Genomic DNA, 20,358 nt, shown 5'->3' with positions numbered 1-20,358 from the left:
ATAATAACACCCATATTATAATTATAAATATACAATTCATACATTATTATTATTATTATATGGCCCGTATGTTATTATTATGTAACTCATACTATTATTATGACACCCATATTATTATAATGATGATATAACCATGTTACACACGTTATGATGTAACCCATATATTATTATTATATTACCCATATGTTATTAGTATGTAACTCATATATTATTATTATTATTATTATTATGTCTCCCATATTATCATTATTATGTAACCCATCTTTTTATAATAACATGTATATTATTATTATGATGATATAATTCATATTTTACACACATATGTAACACATATATTATTATCATTATTAATTATTGTGTGTTTTTTTTTTCATCTCCACTTTTTGACATTCACCTACTTTCCCATTTTCCATAACTCTACATTCCCTTTAGAAATGAACGCCAACATTTCCACACCAAATCATTCCAACACAAAAACACCTGAGCCAGGACACGTGGACAAACAATTGGACAAAAATAGACATTTTCCATAACAGCAGTCCACGTTTCTCCACTCATTTTCCAACCTGAAAACATTCCGTTCGTGTTAGATTTTCCATTCATCCAATTTACTTACCCCCCCAACCATACATTTTCCATGACACCAATTCCCTTTCACTCCATTGTTTCCAAAGATTGACCGGTTTCTCAGAATTACTCCTCTTCCTGCTCCAAAATTCCAATGGAAAAAGAAATTCCCACATCTTTCAACTCATCACAGCATCAAAAAATTCAGGATGAAATTTCCAACATCCTCAAAGTTCCCATTTCTCCAGCATTTATGGGGTTTGGTCGGTGTTTGGTGTGGGGGTTACAATGATGTTTTTTTTGCAAACAATGGCCTCTGCTGTCTGTTCTCACCTGAGCAGGATTCCGAAGGAACAAGTCCAAAGGGGCGGAATAAATGATGGGAAAATCTGTGGTTGTTTTAGGAAGGCAGCACGGTGAGCGGGGGCTCCGTGGTCTGACGGGGGTTCAAACAGGGGACAGAGTTTTCTGACCGATGAGGTCCAGTGACTCTGACCTGTGGCTATCCCCCTCCCTGCGTTAAGGGTTCTGAATCCTCCACTCACTCCCTAAATTCCCAGACCTCCACCCCCCCCCCCTTAGTCCAAACATGCCTCCTTCAGGGCACTGGAACTTATGGGCACGTCACAGGCCAGCTGCCATCGAACCAATCTTTTTTTTTGGGAGGGGGTCACATTCAGGCCATAGTTGACCTCTCGATGGTTTACATTACATTATGGTATACATTACATTGCGCGCCATATCCATTCCAGGATCCAGTCATAGTGGCTGGCTTGGGAAAAGCCAACGTTAGAGCAATCAGATGGAAACGGGAATAAAAGTCACCTGGGAAACCTCTCACAAATAAAAAAAAACGCCAGATGCTAACTTTAGAAGAATACGCGTCAAATATTCCATTCTTCTAGCATCACTGACACATTTCTCAGAAAAATATTGACAAACCTAAAAACAAAAAGAGGCCTAAGCCACACCTTTACTCTACTATGTATATATAAGTACAATATGTGCATGCATGTTATGTAAGTCTACGTATGGACGTATGTAAGTATGCAGTAGAAGTCAGCAGCAGGGCCCAGCGGGGAGGGTGAGCACCACGCTGGCTAATTGGTAGACTAATTGCTTGCATGCTTCTTGCAGAAGCGCTGGCCAAAAAATGTCTTATTGCGCTGAAAACCTCAACCAAAGAGGCCAAGTCAGAGGTGGACGCCATGTATATACAGTATATACATTATATATGTATGAATATGGTATATGGTTTGAGAAATTTTCAAATCTAAACATACATGACAACAAGGCTGTAGGGTTATATTAATAATGATGTTATGTTATAGGCTGCATGGCGGATGAGTGGTTAGCGCGCAGGCCTCACAGCGAGGAGACCTGAGTTCAATTCCATCTCTGTGTGGAGTTTGCATGTTCTCCCCGTGCGTGCGTGGGTTTTCTCCGGGTACTCCGGTTTCCTCCCACATTCCAAAAACATGCTAGGTTAATTGGCCACTCCAAATTGTCCATAGGTATGAATGTGAGTGTGAATGGTTGTTTCTCTATATGTGCCCTGTGATTGGCTGGCGACCAGTCCAGGGTGTATCCGGCCTCTCGCCCAAAGACAGCTGGGATAGGCTCTAAGCGGTAGTAAATGAATGAATGAATGTTATGTTATAATATGTTTTAGGTTTTGTTTTGTTTTGAAAATAATGTTGCAGAAAATGTGCTATTTTTGTGGAACGTGTCTTTCATCACATGAACATCTTCAAATATATTTAGGTGAGCATCAAAAAATAGTGGAGATAAATATTTCTTTGCATTGAAAGACAAGTTCACGTTTGACAGGAAAGGCGAAGGTTAGCGAGCCGTCAGCGGGGAACTTCAGCGTGACGTCCACATGTAAAGAGATAAAAGACCCTCCTATCTAAACATGGAGGACAGTCATACGGCCTGGATATATAACGTACTAGCATCATCACATGCTACTTTCTCACTTTTCATTCTTGAAGTCTTGAACGTTTTTGTTGGAGAAAAGCGTGAGGCCTTTTTTTTATCATAGCCGCCGGGATGCTGATGAGCGTCGCTGCAAATGTTTCCTTCCATCTTGCTCCTTGTGAATGCTTCATTAATGCAAAACATCAGACAATATCTGCATGCAAAACAGCAATTATTTACAGTATTACAGTACTTCATTATCCATTTTATACAACCTGAAAACCTGCACATATTTGTCAAATTTCATATCAATGTTTTGAATGCATGCATTGGCATTGTATGTACTGATATCACATAGAAAATATCTGTTATACACATTTATAATCTAATACATGTAATAATACATTTAATCGATGCAAATATTCTATTTCTTCATGGCATCTTGTCATTGCAATATTCTTTGATATTTCTTATTTCATTGGAATTATTATAAATGATGCCATGATATCTAAAAGAGTATGACACGTTTGTGTGGTCGTACTGCAGTATATGTGTGTATTACTCCATATATGGAGTCGATGGAGGATGCTTTGTTTGACCTTGAAATGTTTGCCGAAGCAGACAAGGTCGGCCTCATTGTTGTATACGCTCCTTCCAGCCCGGGACCCAAGCAGGAGACACAGCATGGGGGTGGGGTGGTTGGAGAGGGGGGGCAGAAAGGCAGTCTTTTGTTTTTATTTAGAGACCTTCACTTTCACACTCTATTATATGATTCATTATATTTATTGTGATGTTATTATTATTATTAGGAGAGGTGGGAGCGTGCAACCAATGGAGGAATATGATGAGATGATGTTAGTAATGTGTGAGGATAAAAAGATGGGTTGTGTATGGAGTGTAGCCTCTGGCAGTTAAGGTGATGAGGAAAAATAATGAAATCTGGAATTCCATAAAATCACAATGAAGGCGTTTTTCTCTTTTTTTGTCAAATAGAATTGAATGAAATATGAAAACATGAGGAATTGTTGGACGATGAGAGAGGTCCGAGGTGGAATACTGGGAAAAGTGGGAATATATAGAGAGTAGTCAGCTTGAAAATTTGGAATGACGTGAATGTTTTCATGTTTTGAAAGAGTTGGAAGATGTGGAACATTCCTAGAAGTGAAGAATGTGGAAGTACTAAGCAATCATTGACTTCCACGTTATGAAACCAGTGCAAGAAGATGAGATTTATTCTTCTGTGATTTGAGCGTGGTGACAAAAAGGAGAGTAAATAATTACCCGCCCCCCAGCAGGGAGGAGAGAGAGCGAGAGAGAGAGAGCGAGACAGAGAGAGAGAGAGAGAGAGGGAGAAAGAGAGAGAGAGAGAAATAAAACAAATGTGAGTGTGCGTGGACATAACGTGAGAATCGAGGAAGAAGAAGGAGGACCAGCGTGGGGGGGAACACGCTCCTTCGACGCCGCATCCATCTCACTGAATCATCCGGCCTGGTAAATATACCCCTCCCACCCCTTACGCCCCCCCACCAAAAGCTTTATTTCCTCATTCTCTCTCTCTTTCTCATCATCATCACATCACATCACATCATCAGTGTGTTTTTAGATCTGAACAAACACTTTATCAAATCACTTTATTTTCATCTTTATCACAACACTTCCTGTCTGCACATACACCCCCCCACACACACTCTCCTCATCCATATATACCATACACCAATCCATCGACACATACTGTGTATATATACTGTATATATACTGTATATATTGCATCCATCCATCCATCCATACTTGTGTTACTGATGGTGAGCAGAGTGTGTTTATTTGTGTGTGTGTTGTTTATGATGTTTATGATACCATATCCTTCATTTCCTTTTCTGTGTATGTATTTATGTATTTTTTGTAACTTGCACGTGGTATGGGGTATATGGGGGTATATTGGGGTATATGGGGGTATAGTGTGTATTGTTGTGGCGTAGTGTCAAGCTGCTGCTGTGGGTGAGAGAAGAGAATAGGATGCACGTGGACTCTCCTATAAAAGCATCCGGCAGGGAGGCGGGGGGTAGGACCATCCATCCATCCATCCACCCATCATCCATGATTATGGAATATTGTCCAAATCCTAAAAAAAAATAGAAGAACCCACTGAACACTTGAAATAAAAATATGAAATATATATTATATTGAATATATATGAACAATATATATATGAACAAAATACATATATGAATTAAATATAAGTATAGAAATACTACAATCATTTTTCAAATGTAGTATGATTTTATTGGATTGGTTATTGATGAGGCTGTCCCCATGCCTCCATCTTCACCCCCCCCACCACCACCACGCATGCACGCGCATCCTGCCATCATGAAAAGCAGACATTTTGCACAAAGCATTATTGTTGCACGTGCCGACGGCTGATACTGCACATATCAATACAGGACCCGGTAATGCCGATATACCGATACCGGAGACTTAATTTCATCATCAAGAGAAAAACACGTGCAAAACAAGAATAATACATTTTATCCATAACGCTACACTTTGGCATTAATAACATACTGAAATATATGATAATAATGATACTGATCAAAATAAATCCCTATCATTTCAATCCTTCCAAGCCCCCCATTGATTTTTTCCAATATTAAAATATAATAACAACAATATGAATTCATGAAAATAACCTAAAAAATATAATTTTGGCATATCAACATATATATATATATATATATATCAATCCACGCAAGAATAAAATATTATATACATGTCATACAGTCATCCACCTCCAATAGCTTGTATTATCATGTACTATTACTGCAAGACAATACTGAATCTTTATTATTCAATCGAGTTGACAAAAACGTTCAAAATTTACCGTAAAGTCGAGCATATATGATCAACAATAATCAAGAAGAAATCATAAATACAAATAATACAAAGTATGCAATAATTCTTGTGTTAGTGTAAGAGTAGTTATGATGTGGTATGTGTATTTTCCTGTACTACTCCTGACAGAAGGAGTAGTGAGTAGTATATGATGAGTGAGCAGACTGAGAGGTGTTGATGTTAGCCATCCTGAGGTGTTATCTGCTGGGACTAGCGGGATGCTAGTGATAGGCCACATCAAACCCGCCAGTCAAATACTTGAAATATTTGGGAGGCTGTTGAGAAACGACATGGCGTCTTGTCTGCCATCCATTACACGCACGCCAGGCAGGAGGAGAAGGAGGAGGAGGGGGGGAAAAGGAGGAAGGATGTCGTCTCTTGCTAGCTTATCTCCATTCACGAGCCTGCACGTGCAGTCAGAAATCACCAACAAACCGTCAAAAGAAGATTATCTATAGTCATACTTTCATATTTGGCGTGTAAACACACCAAAGTCTACTAGATTACACTTTATCATATGGTATATATTACAGTCAATATATTTTTAGCTATAATATGTATCATGCAAATGTTGTAACATTTAACATTCCGTGTGGAAGTGAAGGTTTATTAATATGGTTGGATTTGCTCATGAAATTTACATTCATGTAAATGCTTACAATACGTATACAATATTTCACAATATTTATTCAATATCATGTCCAAAACGGAGCCGGAAGCTTATTTTAACTTACCGATTTCCTCATTCCCTATATGCGAAACATTACGGCAATAAAAGGCCACACGTGCCGCCTTGGAAACATAGACATATTATATATATAGAAGTAACTTCTTCAATAACGAAGACATAAATAGACGAAGAGTGAAAGTTGACATGGTAAACATTGTGCGGTTATAATGAAGAGCAAATAAAAACAATATATAATAATTACAGCAGTAAAAATTATGGAAACATGACCTCTTAAAGCAGACCGTATTATACATACAAATCGCTTTATTGCATAATAAACATTTTCAAGCAGAGTATATTATAGATAAAATAATAGAATTATTGTACAATGGACATATAAATACAGAGTATATTATAGATAAAATGATGAAGTTGATAAGAAAATGAAACTTTCTAGCACAGTAATCAAGATTAAAAAGACCAGTTAAAGTGAGACAGACATCAATAAAATTTGACATAAATCATAAACATAAATGTTAACCACAGATTCAACAAACATCTAACCACCCCACAACCACCACGCGCACAGGCATGTCACGGCGCCTTTGTCTATGCGCGTGGGAAGGCAACGTACACGCGCACACAAGCGGACAAATTCAAGTGCAAAAAGGCCTATATGGAAATCAAACCAGCAGCAAAATCAGAAGGCTTTATCTCTACACATATTTCACATCTTTTTTTTAGCCTTTAAAAAAAATAGAAATGCTTTATCTGTTTGGCAGACTGACATAGCAAAGGAGGAAAACATGGAAGCATAAAGGAACATGTGGAAGCTGGAAACCGGATAGCCGCTGCTGAAGAAAAAAAACCCGATCTGCTCTGGGACTAAAATGTCTGCATTCAGCGCAGTGCAGGGAAAACACACAGAAAGAGCGCCTGCGCGTTTCTAGCTGCCTGAAAAGAGGCCACACGTTTCTTGTGTTGCCGGGAAGGAGCGGGAATGGCGGCAGCGTCGGTGCGTCATGACGCACCGGAGCGCACGGGAGCATCCGGGCACGCTCCTCTTCCTTTTAATCCTTCCGCTTCGCTGCAAGGACATGCAGAATATCAGACAGAGTGCAGGTAAGTTGTGTCCGTTTGGTGCACGTACCCAATCCCGCGCTCGTTCTTTAGGCAAACTTGCTTGCCTCTCTCCGCTGCAGACAGACGCCTCGGGATAGGTAACATGCAAGACGCCCTTCTCTCACTCTTTGCCGTGCGTGTGCGTGTACGTGTGCGTGAGGTGGAAGTAAAGAGGGATGTGACAGCCAGGTGTAAAGAAAGAAGATCCATCTTAGCTGCTGTGTGATTTATGGCGGCGTGAAAAGATTGTTTACTCACAGGCACCCCCCACTCCCCTCTTCCTTTTGTCTTTCCTTTCCTCTTTCCTTCTCCTTCTGTCCGTCCTCAAGTTACGGCCAGGTGTTTGATGCTGCCAAGATGGACATTTGTATATATTTTAATCTGACGGGATGTTCAACCCAATCACGTTGTATTCTCTTCTATATAATCTCATCAGTCAAATATACTTCAATACATACCAATAGAGGTCAATATTTCTCTTCATTGATTGCAAAACGACTAATGATAAATTATACATTTCCCGAGACCCAAATATGATTGGAATATGACGCACGCCAATATATTTGTTCATATTTGGTGTCCAAAGTACACCCCGTTGTCTTTTTAAAGCCCACTGCCCACGACCAATTAGAGACTATACAATCAAACATGGCCGCCAACCTGCAAGCCAATCAGATTCTTTGATGATTCTTTTGTGCGTCCTGTCATGAAGCACGTGTCATTTTCATGCATTGAGTCATGGTAAAAGTGTTAAAATTGGATGAGAAATGTTCTTTTCAACGAATTTCTGGTGTGAAGAATGTGGAATTCCCCCAAGCTGGCGTTTTTTAGGACGTGGGAAAAAGAACGGTTTTTGGTGTTTGAATGACGGGGATGGGAAGAACATTTGGAACATGGAACGTTTGGAAAATGTGGACTTTGAGGAAAGGCAGAGTGGGAAGTAGAAACCTGAATGTGAGCCTCAAGGAGCTGAACGTTCCCATCTAGACATAAAGAAATGTGGCATCTACAAAAACTGTCATTATTGTACACTTGCTGTCCAAATGGGGTAAGCTTAGCAAAGTGTCAGGATGTGTCAGTGGGAAGTCCTGAATTACTTAAATGTGTTGGGAAATGTTCAAGTAATTGAATGTTAAAATGGGGTGGAATTCACGACAGAATAACATTACATCATAATCAAATATGTCTTCATGATAAGAATACCTACAGGTGGTGTCCTTGCACACATTCTACCTTTAGTCATCATTTATCATGATTACATTTTTAGCATTATGAATATTATTACATCATTATAAATGCCATCATCAATGGTGATTATTATTGCTTTATTCTATATGTCATCATCGATGGTGATGATTATTGCATTATATAAATGTAATCATCGATGGCGATTATTATTGCATTATAAATGTCATCATCAATGGTGATTATTATTGCGTTATTATAAATGTAATCGTCGATTATGAATATTATTGCGTTATTATAAATGTCATCATCAATGGTGATTATTACTGCGTTATTATAAATGTCATCATGATGGCGATTATTGTTGCGTTATTATAAATGTCATCATCTATGGTGATTATTATTGCGTTGTTATAAATGTCATCATGATGGTGATTATTATTGCATTATTATAAATGTAATCATCGATGGCGATTATTATTGCGTTTTTATACATGTCATCATGATGGTGATTATTATTACATTATTATAAATGTAATCATCGATGGCGATTATTATTGCGTTATTATAAATGTCATCATCAATGGTGATTATTATTGCGTTATTATAAATGTCATCATCGATGGTGATTATTATTGCGTTATTATAAATGTAATCGTCAATGGTGATTAATATTGCACTATTATAAATGTAATTCTGATGGTGATTATTATTGTGTTATTATAAATGTAAGCATCTGTGCTGATTATTATTGTGTTATTATAAATGTAATCATTGATGGTGATTGCAGCTGCATGTGCCAGTACTGTTGAGTTGGACGCTATGAAGTACAGTATAGAGTATAAATACTGTATAACTAGCCTGCCTCCATCTTGGACCCCCCCCATTGCAGGCCTGCTCTCCTGATCTCAAGCCTTTCTTTGAGCGTGAGGTTAAAGATTAGCATCTCTGATAACCATTAACTCTCTGTGAATGGAAGGTGCTGATGGCATGACTTTGTGCCCCCCCACACCCCACCCCCCAGGATTGTTGGTGAGCACTTTGGGGCGGTGCGTGACCCTGCCAGCAGCAAAAGAGTTGGTTAAAAAATGATTGTGGGGAAGATAAAGCGTAATGTAAAACTCAGTCGTGCAGCACAACCTCTGGTCAGGTGGGGGGTTTGGGGAGTGGGGGGGTTCTATTATGCACAATGAACTCAGCGTATATTGGATTTAAGTTTTTATTGTTTTCTAATACGATTGTTTTTTAGCATTAGCCGTGCAGTCCATTAGAGTGAAAATTAGATCATAATGTTGGCTTTTGGCAAACTCTGCATATGTTTAACATTTAGGATTCAGACAGACACACTTTTAATATGCTGTTCATACACTGCAATACTGCAGTACACAGCATATATTACATACTCACACTGCATTACAAAATAAACTACTGTACTGCCAGGAAGAAACTAAAAACCAGACCCCACAAAAGAAAGCCATCAAAGGCTGCAAGTCAACATCGGATAGGAAGAAACTTGCAAAAGGAGTGTCCGGAAGACAAGGAAGTGGGAGGGTTCACTTTAATACAAGCTACAAAAATATGTAGAGAAATACTACACCATGTTTGAAGACAAGAACCAGACACCACCTCACAGTTGCTGGCGTCGCAGCAAGGAGAGGCTGAGAGACAATAAACCGCTTCGGCTTTCCCAGTTTCACCAGTGGCAACTTTGACTTCTCTTGTTCTTTTCCTCATGGAAGGTTCACTGGAACACAGCAAGAATAACTCTTGAGTTGGGTGCGACAACAATACAGTTCATTCTGCTTTTAACCTGCCCTACTTACTAAACAGCACTGGTATCAATGCTACACATGCTAACTGCTACACATGCTAACCGCTGATATCACTGCTACAAATGCTATTTGCTGCACATAGTAATTGCTGGTATCAATGCTACACATGCTAACTGCTACCCATGCTAACCACCGGTATCACTGCTACACATGCTAACTGCTACACCTGCTAACCACTGATATCACTGCTACACATGTTAACTGCTACACATACTAACCACCGGCATCACTGCTACACATGCTAACTGCTACACATGCTAACTGCTACACATACTAACCGCCAGTATCACTGCTACACATGCTAACTGCTACACATGCTAACCGCTGATATCACTGCTACACATGCTAACTGCTACACATGCTAACCACTGATATCACTGCTACACATGCTAACTGCTACACATGCTAACCACTGATATCACTGCTACACATGCTAACTGCTACACATGCTAACTGCTACACATGCGAACTGCTACACATGCTAACCACTGATATCACTGCTACACATGCTAACTGCTACACATGCTAACCGCTGCTACACTGTGATACTGGTACACCAGTTCACATGTCTTTGGTGAAATGCTTGTCTTCTGTTGAGAGGAAGGCCTGTCAGGCTGTCGTCACTTCCCATTGAGTGGCTCAGCGTTGGTGGTCTTGGTGGCGGTGATGCTGTGTGACTGTTCACCCTCATTAAGCTTCAACAAAATGCTTGTGTGGATTTGATGAGATGTTGGAAACGTTGGAAAAAAACTACTTCTTTGCTCATTTGTCAACCGATGGCGGTCAATGCCCACAACGTGGCAGAGAATCCTAGACTCCCAATGGGGGGTACACGTATAGCCATGTATTAGCATGACTACATTGGTGTCTGAAAGAGCAAACACTGGGAGTTTCACAGTATGCTTGAACACCTCGTTGATGTCTAATTGATGAAAGATATCATTAGCCACTTTATTGTGTGCTGTCTTGGGGGGATGTACAGCACAGTCTGGGGTCTGATGGTGAGAGCGGGGGTGCCCAAACTTCTTGAAAATCCATCCATCTATATTTTCTATGCTGCTTACCCTGACTGGGGTGAATGCTGAGAGGTTTTCGATATCGAAAGAAGTAGTAGAGTAACTGCATATCAGCTTGTGTTGTAGGTGGTTATGCATTTTATTCATAGCAACTTTTTCTCCTGACATGAACATACATTTGCTGCTTGTTTTTTCATCTTTACAAATGTTTCAACCTTTTCCCTCATCATATGATCACTTTATTCTCATAATATTTATTATTATATATTTACTATTATATTATTATATATTTATTAGTGCACTTTTCCTATTTTTCCAAAACTGCAACTTCATGCTTTATTTAGTTTTTTTTCTCATATTACAACTGTTTTTTCTCTAATATTTCAACTTCATGCATTTTTTTCTTTTAATATTATGACTCAACACTTCGTCTTTAGTCTTAAAATCACTGCTCTTTTTTCCATTTTGCTGTTTTGTCTATAAAAAGACCCTCGTGAGGAAAATGGTAGAAAATGAATGAATGAATGAATGAAGAAAAATAGAAAAGAAAAAAGTTTTGAAAAGTAAAAAAGGCATAATATAAAGCGAATTTTGATATTAACAAGAATATTAATTCAAGTGCACTTTGTCATCTATGAGACAAAGCGTGTGTGTTGTTTCTTGAAAGAAACGAACAACTTAATAAATCATTTTAGCCTGTTAAAAACGACATGAAAATGTTCCCTGATTGTTTCGGTGTTGATAAGCTCCCGATGAGTTCCCATCGGAAGGTTGAATAAACACAGGAAACATTTGCTTTAGAGGGAAAAAAACTTGTTTCGTTGGATTTTCTTGCTTTTGGTAAACATGCTGGCTCATCAAGATGAGGGTGTGTGGATGTCCTCTTTCTTTGTCTGGCCTCTAGGCTAGATAGTAGGCTAGCTAGCAGGTTAGCTAGCAGGTTAGCTAACTAGCTATCTAACTAGCTATAGCCAGCGAAGCTACTTGGCTCATTCTCCACACTAGTCTGGACTACTCGCAAGCACCGTATGGCAGCTCCGCGCCTCCGCCTTCTCAGAAGGGACGGACGGGAAGGGACTCCCGATGCATTCAGAGGTGGACGCCGGCTGAAGATGTGCGTGAGTGCGTGTGAAGGAAAAGGATGGGGAAGTTTGTTGATTTGGGTCAACGAGTTGATTGTTGAGCAAACTTAAGTTTGCAGTTCAGGGCTACTCAGTTTTACCTCTTTTATTACACCTAAACGCCTCTTTTAATAATATACAATCATTCATAATTAAAAAAAAACTAGAATAAAATATATAAAAATAATACAGGACGAGAGATTATACATAAGAGTTTTTCTATGATTTATATTGTATGTGTGTTTTTACATTGAGGACAGTGGAATTATTATCATTGTTGTTATGATTATATTATTTTAGGCGGTAAATAAAGTAGGTAAAGTAAAGGAGAAGTCAATAAATCAATAAATATTTGTTCATGAGAAGAGCTTATTTCTATGGTGATGTGAATGTAGGTTGCTAGTTTAACTCCTCAGGTGTTGGTGGTTCGGACTTTACCTCACTTTTTTATGATTTATGATGAAATGGTTGTGTTTTTCTGTGACCAAATGGGGCCTGCACGTGCTGTTATTCATAAACGGACTATAGATTAGATCAATAAGACTTTCCGGGATCCTCTGAAACTGAATGCCTTCGATGAAAGAATATTTGTGTTCTTGATTTGATTTGGAACCTTTTTTCTCTCCCTCCCCACTTCCCACCCCCCCAACTCCCACGTATGTTTGGTGCAGTCCTTAGGAGGCTTGGGAAGGCTGCCCTTTCCCATCCGAGCACCAGGACGTAGAGGGAAGTCTCTCGGTGAGTTATCATTTATATCATTTATCTTCTTTTTGGCTCTCGTGCAGGATTATGACGCAATCATGCATATGCACGTGAAGGGATAAACTTTGACTTGCATACTTTTTATTGCACGCGCAGCTAAGACACTTTAGGATTATTATTCAACATATTGATCACTGCATTCTTGTGTTTTCCCCCGTGTATTAATTATTTTTTTAACAGAGTTCAAGATTTTAGTTTATTTTCTAAAGTTGAAATGTTGATGGAAATGATGTTCACAACCAGTTTGCTATCGATCAGTCAATCACTCACAAATAAAACATATTTAATTAAGTCAACTAACACAATAATTAACAAACAGTATATTATATCCAAAACATCCAAGTCATTCGGAGTTTTAAAAAAAACAAAGTATCTACGACGGTATCAAATTGTCGATGCACTCCAAAACAAACAAACAAACAAAAAAAACAACCCCGCCTCTCGACCATTCTTCACGTGCACTGTCGTTTGTCAATCCAATAATGAGTAGCAAATAAGCAAAGAGAAGGTATGAATGTTAGCTTGCTGAGTGAGGACTTCTTCATCCGCACACAAAAAGAAAAGCTCCTTTGAATGAATGAAAGTGAAGTTGCAGACGAGCAAGTTTTCACATCCCACCATCCACCCACGCCCATGCAGCCCCGCAGCACACGCTGGCTGCTCTTTAAAGCCCGCCACGCGCACGCACGCGCAGGAATGCAGGCACGCGCTCGTGTGTGTGAGAGAAGTCATAAATCTTATGGAACATAAACGGCAGCAGGCACGGCGAGAATCATAAAAAGGGAAACGTGGAAGATTATGGAGACTGAGCGTGGGGTGGGGGCATGAAGTAACATTGAAAGGTGTCGTTGGTGGTGGTGGTGGGGGGGGCACTCTGATATTCTCCTCATATTAATTGATTCAATTACTTATTGACATGATTTGACCTGATGATATTTGGAGTTTATTATCACACATTTTTCTGCATCCCTAAATGTAGAAGAAACAACTTTATTTGTTAGTTCTTTTTGTTTTTCTATACTATTATGATATTTTGTCTTTATTAATGCTAGAAAATGACATTGTCGTGTACCATAATATTGTGACATTTAATCACAACTTCTTTCTGTGAATATTTCCACTTTATTCTTGTAAAATGTCCAATTTGTGCTGGTGTTGTTGTTCCCAAGTATTCTTTTAGAATGTGCTGTGGGCCAATCAAAAATAGCCCTGGGTGGCAAACTCACTTTGGATCCCCCTGTGACAAGCGTGTATGGTCTTGCGTATAATATGCTTGAGATAGAATAATAAGTCAGTGATCATGATAGGAGAAATTGAATGTATGGACTGCATATGGCGCTAAATGTTTGTTCTTTACTGCTTTTGGGGTTTTCTTAGAGTAATACTGTAGTTGGACATGTCACAAGATATTCAGTGATTTGGCCGTGAGAATAAGATGTCTTGTGTGCACCAGACCCGGGAAGATAATAAATGAATGAATGAATGAATCCCACCATAAATTAGAATGGAGTGTATCATCAATATACAGTATTGGCAGGAAGAGAGTTCACTCTGGGCATTGCTCTCAGCATCTTTGTTCCATAGAACCTTTTTGTCAGTCATACAGTACCTTAGTGGGTGGAGACGGGGGCCGCTAGCATACACACAGAGGGATCTAGAAATGACATAGATATATTCTCATTTTTATACTTTCTCATTGGACTTTTCTTAAAAGTCATGTTGAAATCTTGTCTCATCTCTTGAAGCGAGTGTGTTGAGACACACATAGTAGTAGTAATAGTAGTACTAGTAGTCATGGTACTACACACTGTGTCTCGTGTGTCTCCTATACACCGCAAATGTGACAAAAGCAAAGTTAACAGGATGTTGCAGAATACATGTTGCAGAAAAAAACACCCAAACAACCCCCCGCCCCACCTTTAACCCTGTAATGTCTGCTGAGAGGCGCATTAGTGAGTTGTTTTGCACGTGAGAAGCATACTGGCAAAGATGGAAAATAACACAAGCCTGATTGCAGATGTAATTCAGTACGTCGTTGAAACACAGCAGCTTCATTGGATATGCTAGCCTCGCACTCAAATCCATTCTTGGACTTCTTTCCATTGACTGTCAACAACCACAAAAATCATCAACGTTCTTCTACTGGAATAAGATGCCTTTTTGGGAGATGTTGGAGTACAGGTTGTTTTTATCAGTGGTATGTGCTACAATATGCCAATGCCTACCCCCTCCTCCAGGCCGCACGTTGGACACCTTCCCTGTGGTTGCTGCACGAGTGCTCATACTCGACGTGTTGCAGTGTGCTATGGTGTCAGGGAAGGCTTCCATGCATGGAAACATGAGCACTCTTCTTCATGTCATATTCTGGAGATGTTTGTGTTTTTTGTGAGATGCTCATTCAGATACCAGAAGGATAGGAAGAAGTAACAAGCGGTGTTTCTGCACGGCCTGTGAAAGAGATCAAGCATGAGTGAAGGCTTTAGTTGATGTTTTAGCACACACAGCTTTGCAGTACGTCAGGCGTGTCCAAAGTTTTTCCCAGTGACGGCCATTTCCGTGCATGTCATCCCAAATACTTTAACTTTATCTTAAGTCATCTTCATCATTCTTTTTGTTAATATTCTCATTTGATTCTTTAGTCCCATAATATTCTAAGAAAATGACAATTTTATGTTTGGTTTCTCATGATATCACAACATTATTTTCTATCATAATACTGTATTACAAGTTCATTGCAGCTTTTTTCCAATGGGACTTTTTTCATTAATATTTTGACTTTATTCTCATGCAACCAAATTAATTGTTTAGTTTATTTTTTCATAATGTGATATGACGCATGTATGGGACATGACATCACAGATTTTTTTTATTTTTTTTTAGTATTTTTTGTTCTTCCTCGTGTGTTTTTTTTGCAATAATAAGATCACAGCTGCTTTTCACTTCCATTCAAAGATAATCAATAATGATTGATATTTCTTTCTGGAATAAATGGGTCATGTTTTTGGAGGACCCACGTGGTGTGGTCACGTGGTGTCCATAGACCAAATGTGAGGTATCCATGGTGCATTCATGCTATTGCGGAAGGAACATGTGCGCGTGAAGATGATGAAGGTGACGATGACGATAACAAGATGGTGTGTCTGTGAATGAGATCGTGGGAGAGGGTCAGGATTGTTCCGTGCGGATTTTTGGGGGGAAGAAGAGAGGAAAACATGCGGTGAGACGTTCATGGCAGCCGGAGAACGGAGCACCCATGATGGTGGAGCCCTCAGAGATGCTATGAGATGTTGTTTTCTTGCATCTTCGGGTTCTTTGTGACTGTGCTGGAAGAAATTTAAAACCGAGGAAATTCCAGGCCATTGTTGTTGGTGCAGGCGGCGCGGTACTGGGGCGGAGGGGAGCAGGGGCGGGGAGGGGGTGGGGGGGTATTGAACAGGCATTCGAGGGGCTCCCGGTAAGCCTCGCTAGCTATAGCCTTGCCGGTAGCCTGTCCGTGAATACCCCCTCCATCACCGGAGTCTCGGATCTGCCCACCTCGCTCATCCGTTCATGCCACACGGCGTCCGGCTTGCCGCCCTCCGCGGCCGCTGGCGCCAGGAGGAGGAGGAGGAGGAGGAGGAAGAAGAAGAGGTGTTGTTGTGGCGGAGATCCAGATCGTGCAGCAAATAGACGACGAGGATCCGGAAAGGCCGGGATTTATTTCTTTCACGGATCCGACATCTCCATGAGGACCGTGTGTCTGTGATGCGGCCTTGCTCGGTCCTGTCGGCTTTGGACCGGGACCGGCGGTGCTGAGAGGGAAGAAGGGAAGAAGGTAAGAAGGTAAGAGGATCAACCCGGCGGGCTTGCAGGCCGAGCGCCGATGCAACAAAGCAGAAATATCATGTGCTTGTTGCTCGCTGATTTATGGCCCGTTTGGCTGGAACGGCGGTTCAAGAAGAGTTCAGATACCCTCCTTATATCCTCTTACCTAATATTCACCCCCCCAACCCACCACCCCTGCTCACCCCCCCTTTATTCTGCTTATTGCACACACGCACACACACCTTCTCGTTTGCTGGTGTTAACAAGCTCGTGCATGCCACCTGACTTTTATTATTATTATTATTATTATTAGCTGATATTTTTATTCGGTATTTCATTGTACAACATGGCCGTCCAAATTACTAAGAAAGATGAAAGCTAAAAGTAATCCGATCTAGGTCAAGATCTTAACAAAACATCCATATCTTTTGTGTTGTGGCTGCCCGTGACGATAAATATTATATTTTCACAATTTTATTGACTTATTATTATCAACGACACCAATGCTGTAAAGTGTTAATTAGATTAAAATAGTGCGGTTCTTTATTGTTACTGCATGGTCACACACACACATTTCACATGTGTGTGTGTGTGTGTTTTCCTAATTATTTCTGGTCTTTCTTGCACGGTGCATCAGTGCAGGCGCCATTTGTAATTTTATATCCGGGATAAGAGCGTCACAGGACACCAAGGCCGACCTGTGCCGTTCTTGTTGTGTGTTTGGTGTCAGGATGAGAGCATTTTCAGGCTAAACTTGGTGATCGTATTATATGCGAGGTGGTGGGGGGCGGGGGTGTGAGACATTACGTGGCCTCTAGTAATGGTGAAACAGCTTTATGATTTAATAACGTAGTCCTCCTACTCCCCTCGTCCTGCTTGGGACTATTCCTCAGAGTAAATAATTAGGATTCCAGCTTGTCTCGCAGAAGATAAATGGCTGACATGTGTGATGTGCTGAGAGCTGGAGAGAGAGGGACTGGACTGTGTCATCTCAGATAAGGAAAAAAAAACACTTTTAACAGCCATAAAAACCAGATTTCATGTATTTGGATTGTTTGTTCTTTATTCTGTTTTTGTTTACTATTTACTATTTTTTTGCAAACCATCCGCTTTAATTGTAATGGTTTAGTTGTGTTTTTGCTAATAGAAAATACATAAGAAATTTGCAATGCTGCTACAAAAAGCAATGAACACGGCAGAAATAACAACATGCAGCCTTGCCTTTATTTTGAAAAAATCACACACTAAAATACAGGCAATAATTCATACAGTCCAAACATATTTCTGTTCACTGTTTACATAACACTTTTATTGCAAATGTTCATTCATAACATACCTTACTATGGATAGATACGCATATGTTATAAAGTCAGCAGGAGGGAATTATAATATATTTGTCACTAATGTATATTACATATAGTCTATATATAGACTACACATACAGTATTTGTTTTAATGTGTGTGTGTGTGTGCGTGTGTGTGTGTGTGTGTGTGTAAAGAAAGAGGTTTGCCCTCCTCATGCCCCCTCCACAAGAGCATCTGCAGGCTGTGCTGTGTCTGAGAGGGGAGGGGGGGAGGTAAGGGAATAAAAGCGCTGGTTTCTATTCATGTCATGGCGCCTTTCATTGGCAGAAGATGGATTTATCTCTCTCATTTCTTGTTTCTGCTTTTGCTAACCTTTCAGGTCAGATCGCAGGCGAGCGTTGGAGAGCCACCGTCACGTGACCCCTGATGCCAAATGGTCTTCAGGCCGTGGTTCTCAGCAAGGACCGGTGCACAAGACAACACGGCCACATCCCCCAGACATGCAGAAGACCACATACTACGACAGCTCCTCCACGCTTTTTGCTGGCTTTTCGTCCTATCAGGTGCAAGGGGGGGCAGCGGCGCCTAACGGCTTTGGGGGTTATGAAGTCCAAGAGTCTCATCATCAGCCGGCCTTCCAGTCCGCTACCCATCTGGATGTGGACTCCTTCCACCGCTCTGCGTGCTCTTTGCAGTCGCTGGGTGGTGGCGGCGGGCACCAGCAGCTCGCCAAAAGCAAGGAGCTGAATGGCAGCTGCATGAGGCCCTCCCTGCCGCCTGAGCTCCACACTGGCTCTCAAGCGTCCCCCACGCTGGCCCCCAATTCCAGCGATGGTAGTACCGCCGCTCAGCAGCCGGGTGGCAGTGCTGGAGCCTCTTCCGTCCCCAAAGCAGGCCCCAATAAGTCCTCCTCATCCTCTGCCTCGTCCTCAAGTTCCTCCTCCTCTTCTTCGCTGCCCTCCAACCCCGCTTTGGCCAAGCAGATCTTTCCCTGGATGAAAGAATCTCGCCAAGCAACCAAGCAGAAAAACAGCTCCCCCAGCAACACCTCCTGCAACGGTGTGTTTTACCACATTCTAAAGCAATACATCAATTTATTATTATTGTTCCATTTTGTATCCTCCGCAACCATTTGACACCCATTTTCAGGGCACACATGACCAGTGGTACTGCAATGGTACTAATGTAATGCTACTGGCTAGCTTGACCATCACACAGTACATGTTGGAAAAAATCATCTCATTTTTCAAGTCGGTACCAACATTCTGCATCTCAAGGCCGATATGATACCGATAACCCATAACATTTTCATATCTACTTTATGAACATTTTGATTTTAGTAGTGATTTTTTGAGTAGTTTGTGCACACCTGGTGCTAAGGACTAGATGAAATGAGGATTTGTCCTCATCAAATATCATGACATGACTACTACCAGCACGGTGCACTGTATTTGGGCACACGTGCCGAGCAGCCGGTTTGACACTATGGAGTTTGTCTCTGACAAACCTGGCCCCAGGCGTGGGCGCGATGTGGTGTTTCACGTGGCTGAGAAGGTTTTTTGTCTTCTTGATAGAAGAACCTGGAAGTATCAAGTTGACAAGACTATTATTTAGCATAGGCTAAATAATACTAATACTAATTCTAAAACTAAAAGTTTGCGTGTATATAGTGCTTTATAAGGTAGCTGAAGTTCTTAAGGGTATCCTTATTGTTTGTTGACTGTATGTTGTTTGTTGTTTTGAGTAAACAAACTATTTTCCAAAATTGGTCATCATTGGATGTTCATATGACTAGGGTTCAATTCCACTCTCGGCCATCTGTGTGCAGTTTGCATGTTCTCCCCATGCATGCGTGGGTTTTCTCCGGGTACTCCGGTTTCCTCCCACATTCCAAAAACATGCTAGGTTAATTGGCCACTCCAAATTGTCCATAGGTATGAATGTGAGTGTGAATGGTTGTTTGTCTATATGTGCCCTGTGATTGGCTGGCGACCAGTCCAGGGTGTACCCCGCCTCTCGCCCAAAGACAGCTGGGATAGGCTCCAGCACCCCCCACGACCCTCGTGAGGAAAAAGCGGTAGAAAATGAATGAATGAATGGATGTTCATGTGTATGCTGATGCACATGCAGTGGTTACCAAGGCAACACAAACACACCCACGTTGC

The 20,358-nt window shown here is 40.7% G+C and overlaps 1 protein-coding gene across 9 annotated transcripts in view; it reads left to right on the top strand.

The window, feature by feature from the left end:
* hoxb3a (homeobox B3a) overlaps nt 1–20,358 on the top strand; it is a 56,316-nt gene that overhangs the window by 31,747 nt on the left and 4,211 nt on the right. For 6 of the 9 annotated variants that reach the window (XM_058048368.1, XM_058048367.1, XM_058048369.1 and 3 more), the window contains 2 exons: nt 12,994–13,060; nt 18,573–19,252. In XM_058048368.1, the coding sequence (XP_057904351.1) occupies nt 18,694–19,252 (559 nt within the window). In that variant the 5' untranslated portion in view covers nt 12,994–13,060; nt 18,573–18,693. Of the gene's footprint in view, nt 1–12,993; nt 13,061–16,572; nt 16,907–18,572; nt 19,253–20,358 lie in introns of those variants that run through there. The other 3 variants (XM_058048372.1, XM_058048374.1, XM_058048373.1) reach the window with 3 other exon arrangements.

The sequence above is a fragment of the Doryrhamphus excisus genome, chromosome 15 (assembly GCF_030265055.1).
Source record: "Doryrhamphus excisus isolate RoL2022-K1 chromosome 15, RoL_Dexc_1.0, whole genome shotgun sequence".
NCBI lineage: Eukaryota > Metazoa > Chordata > Actinopteri > Syngnathiformes > Syngnathidae > Doryrhamphus > Doryrhamphus excisus.
The sequence above is the reverse complement of the archived record's forward strand: the minus strand, read 5'-3'. Positions and strand labels throughout refer to the sequence as shown.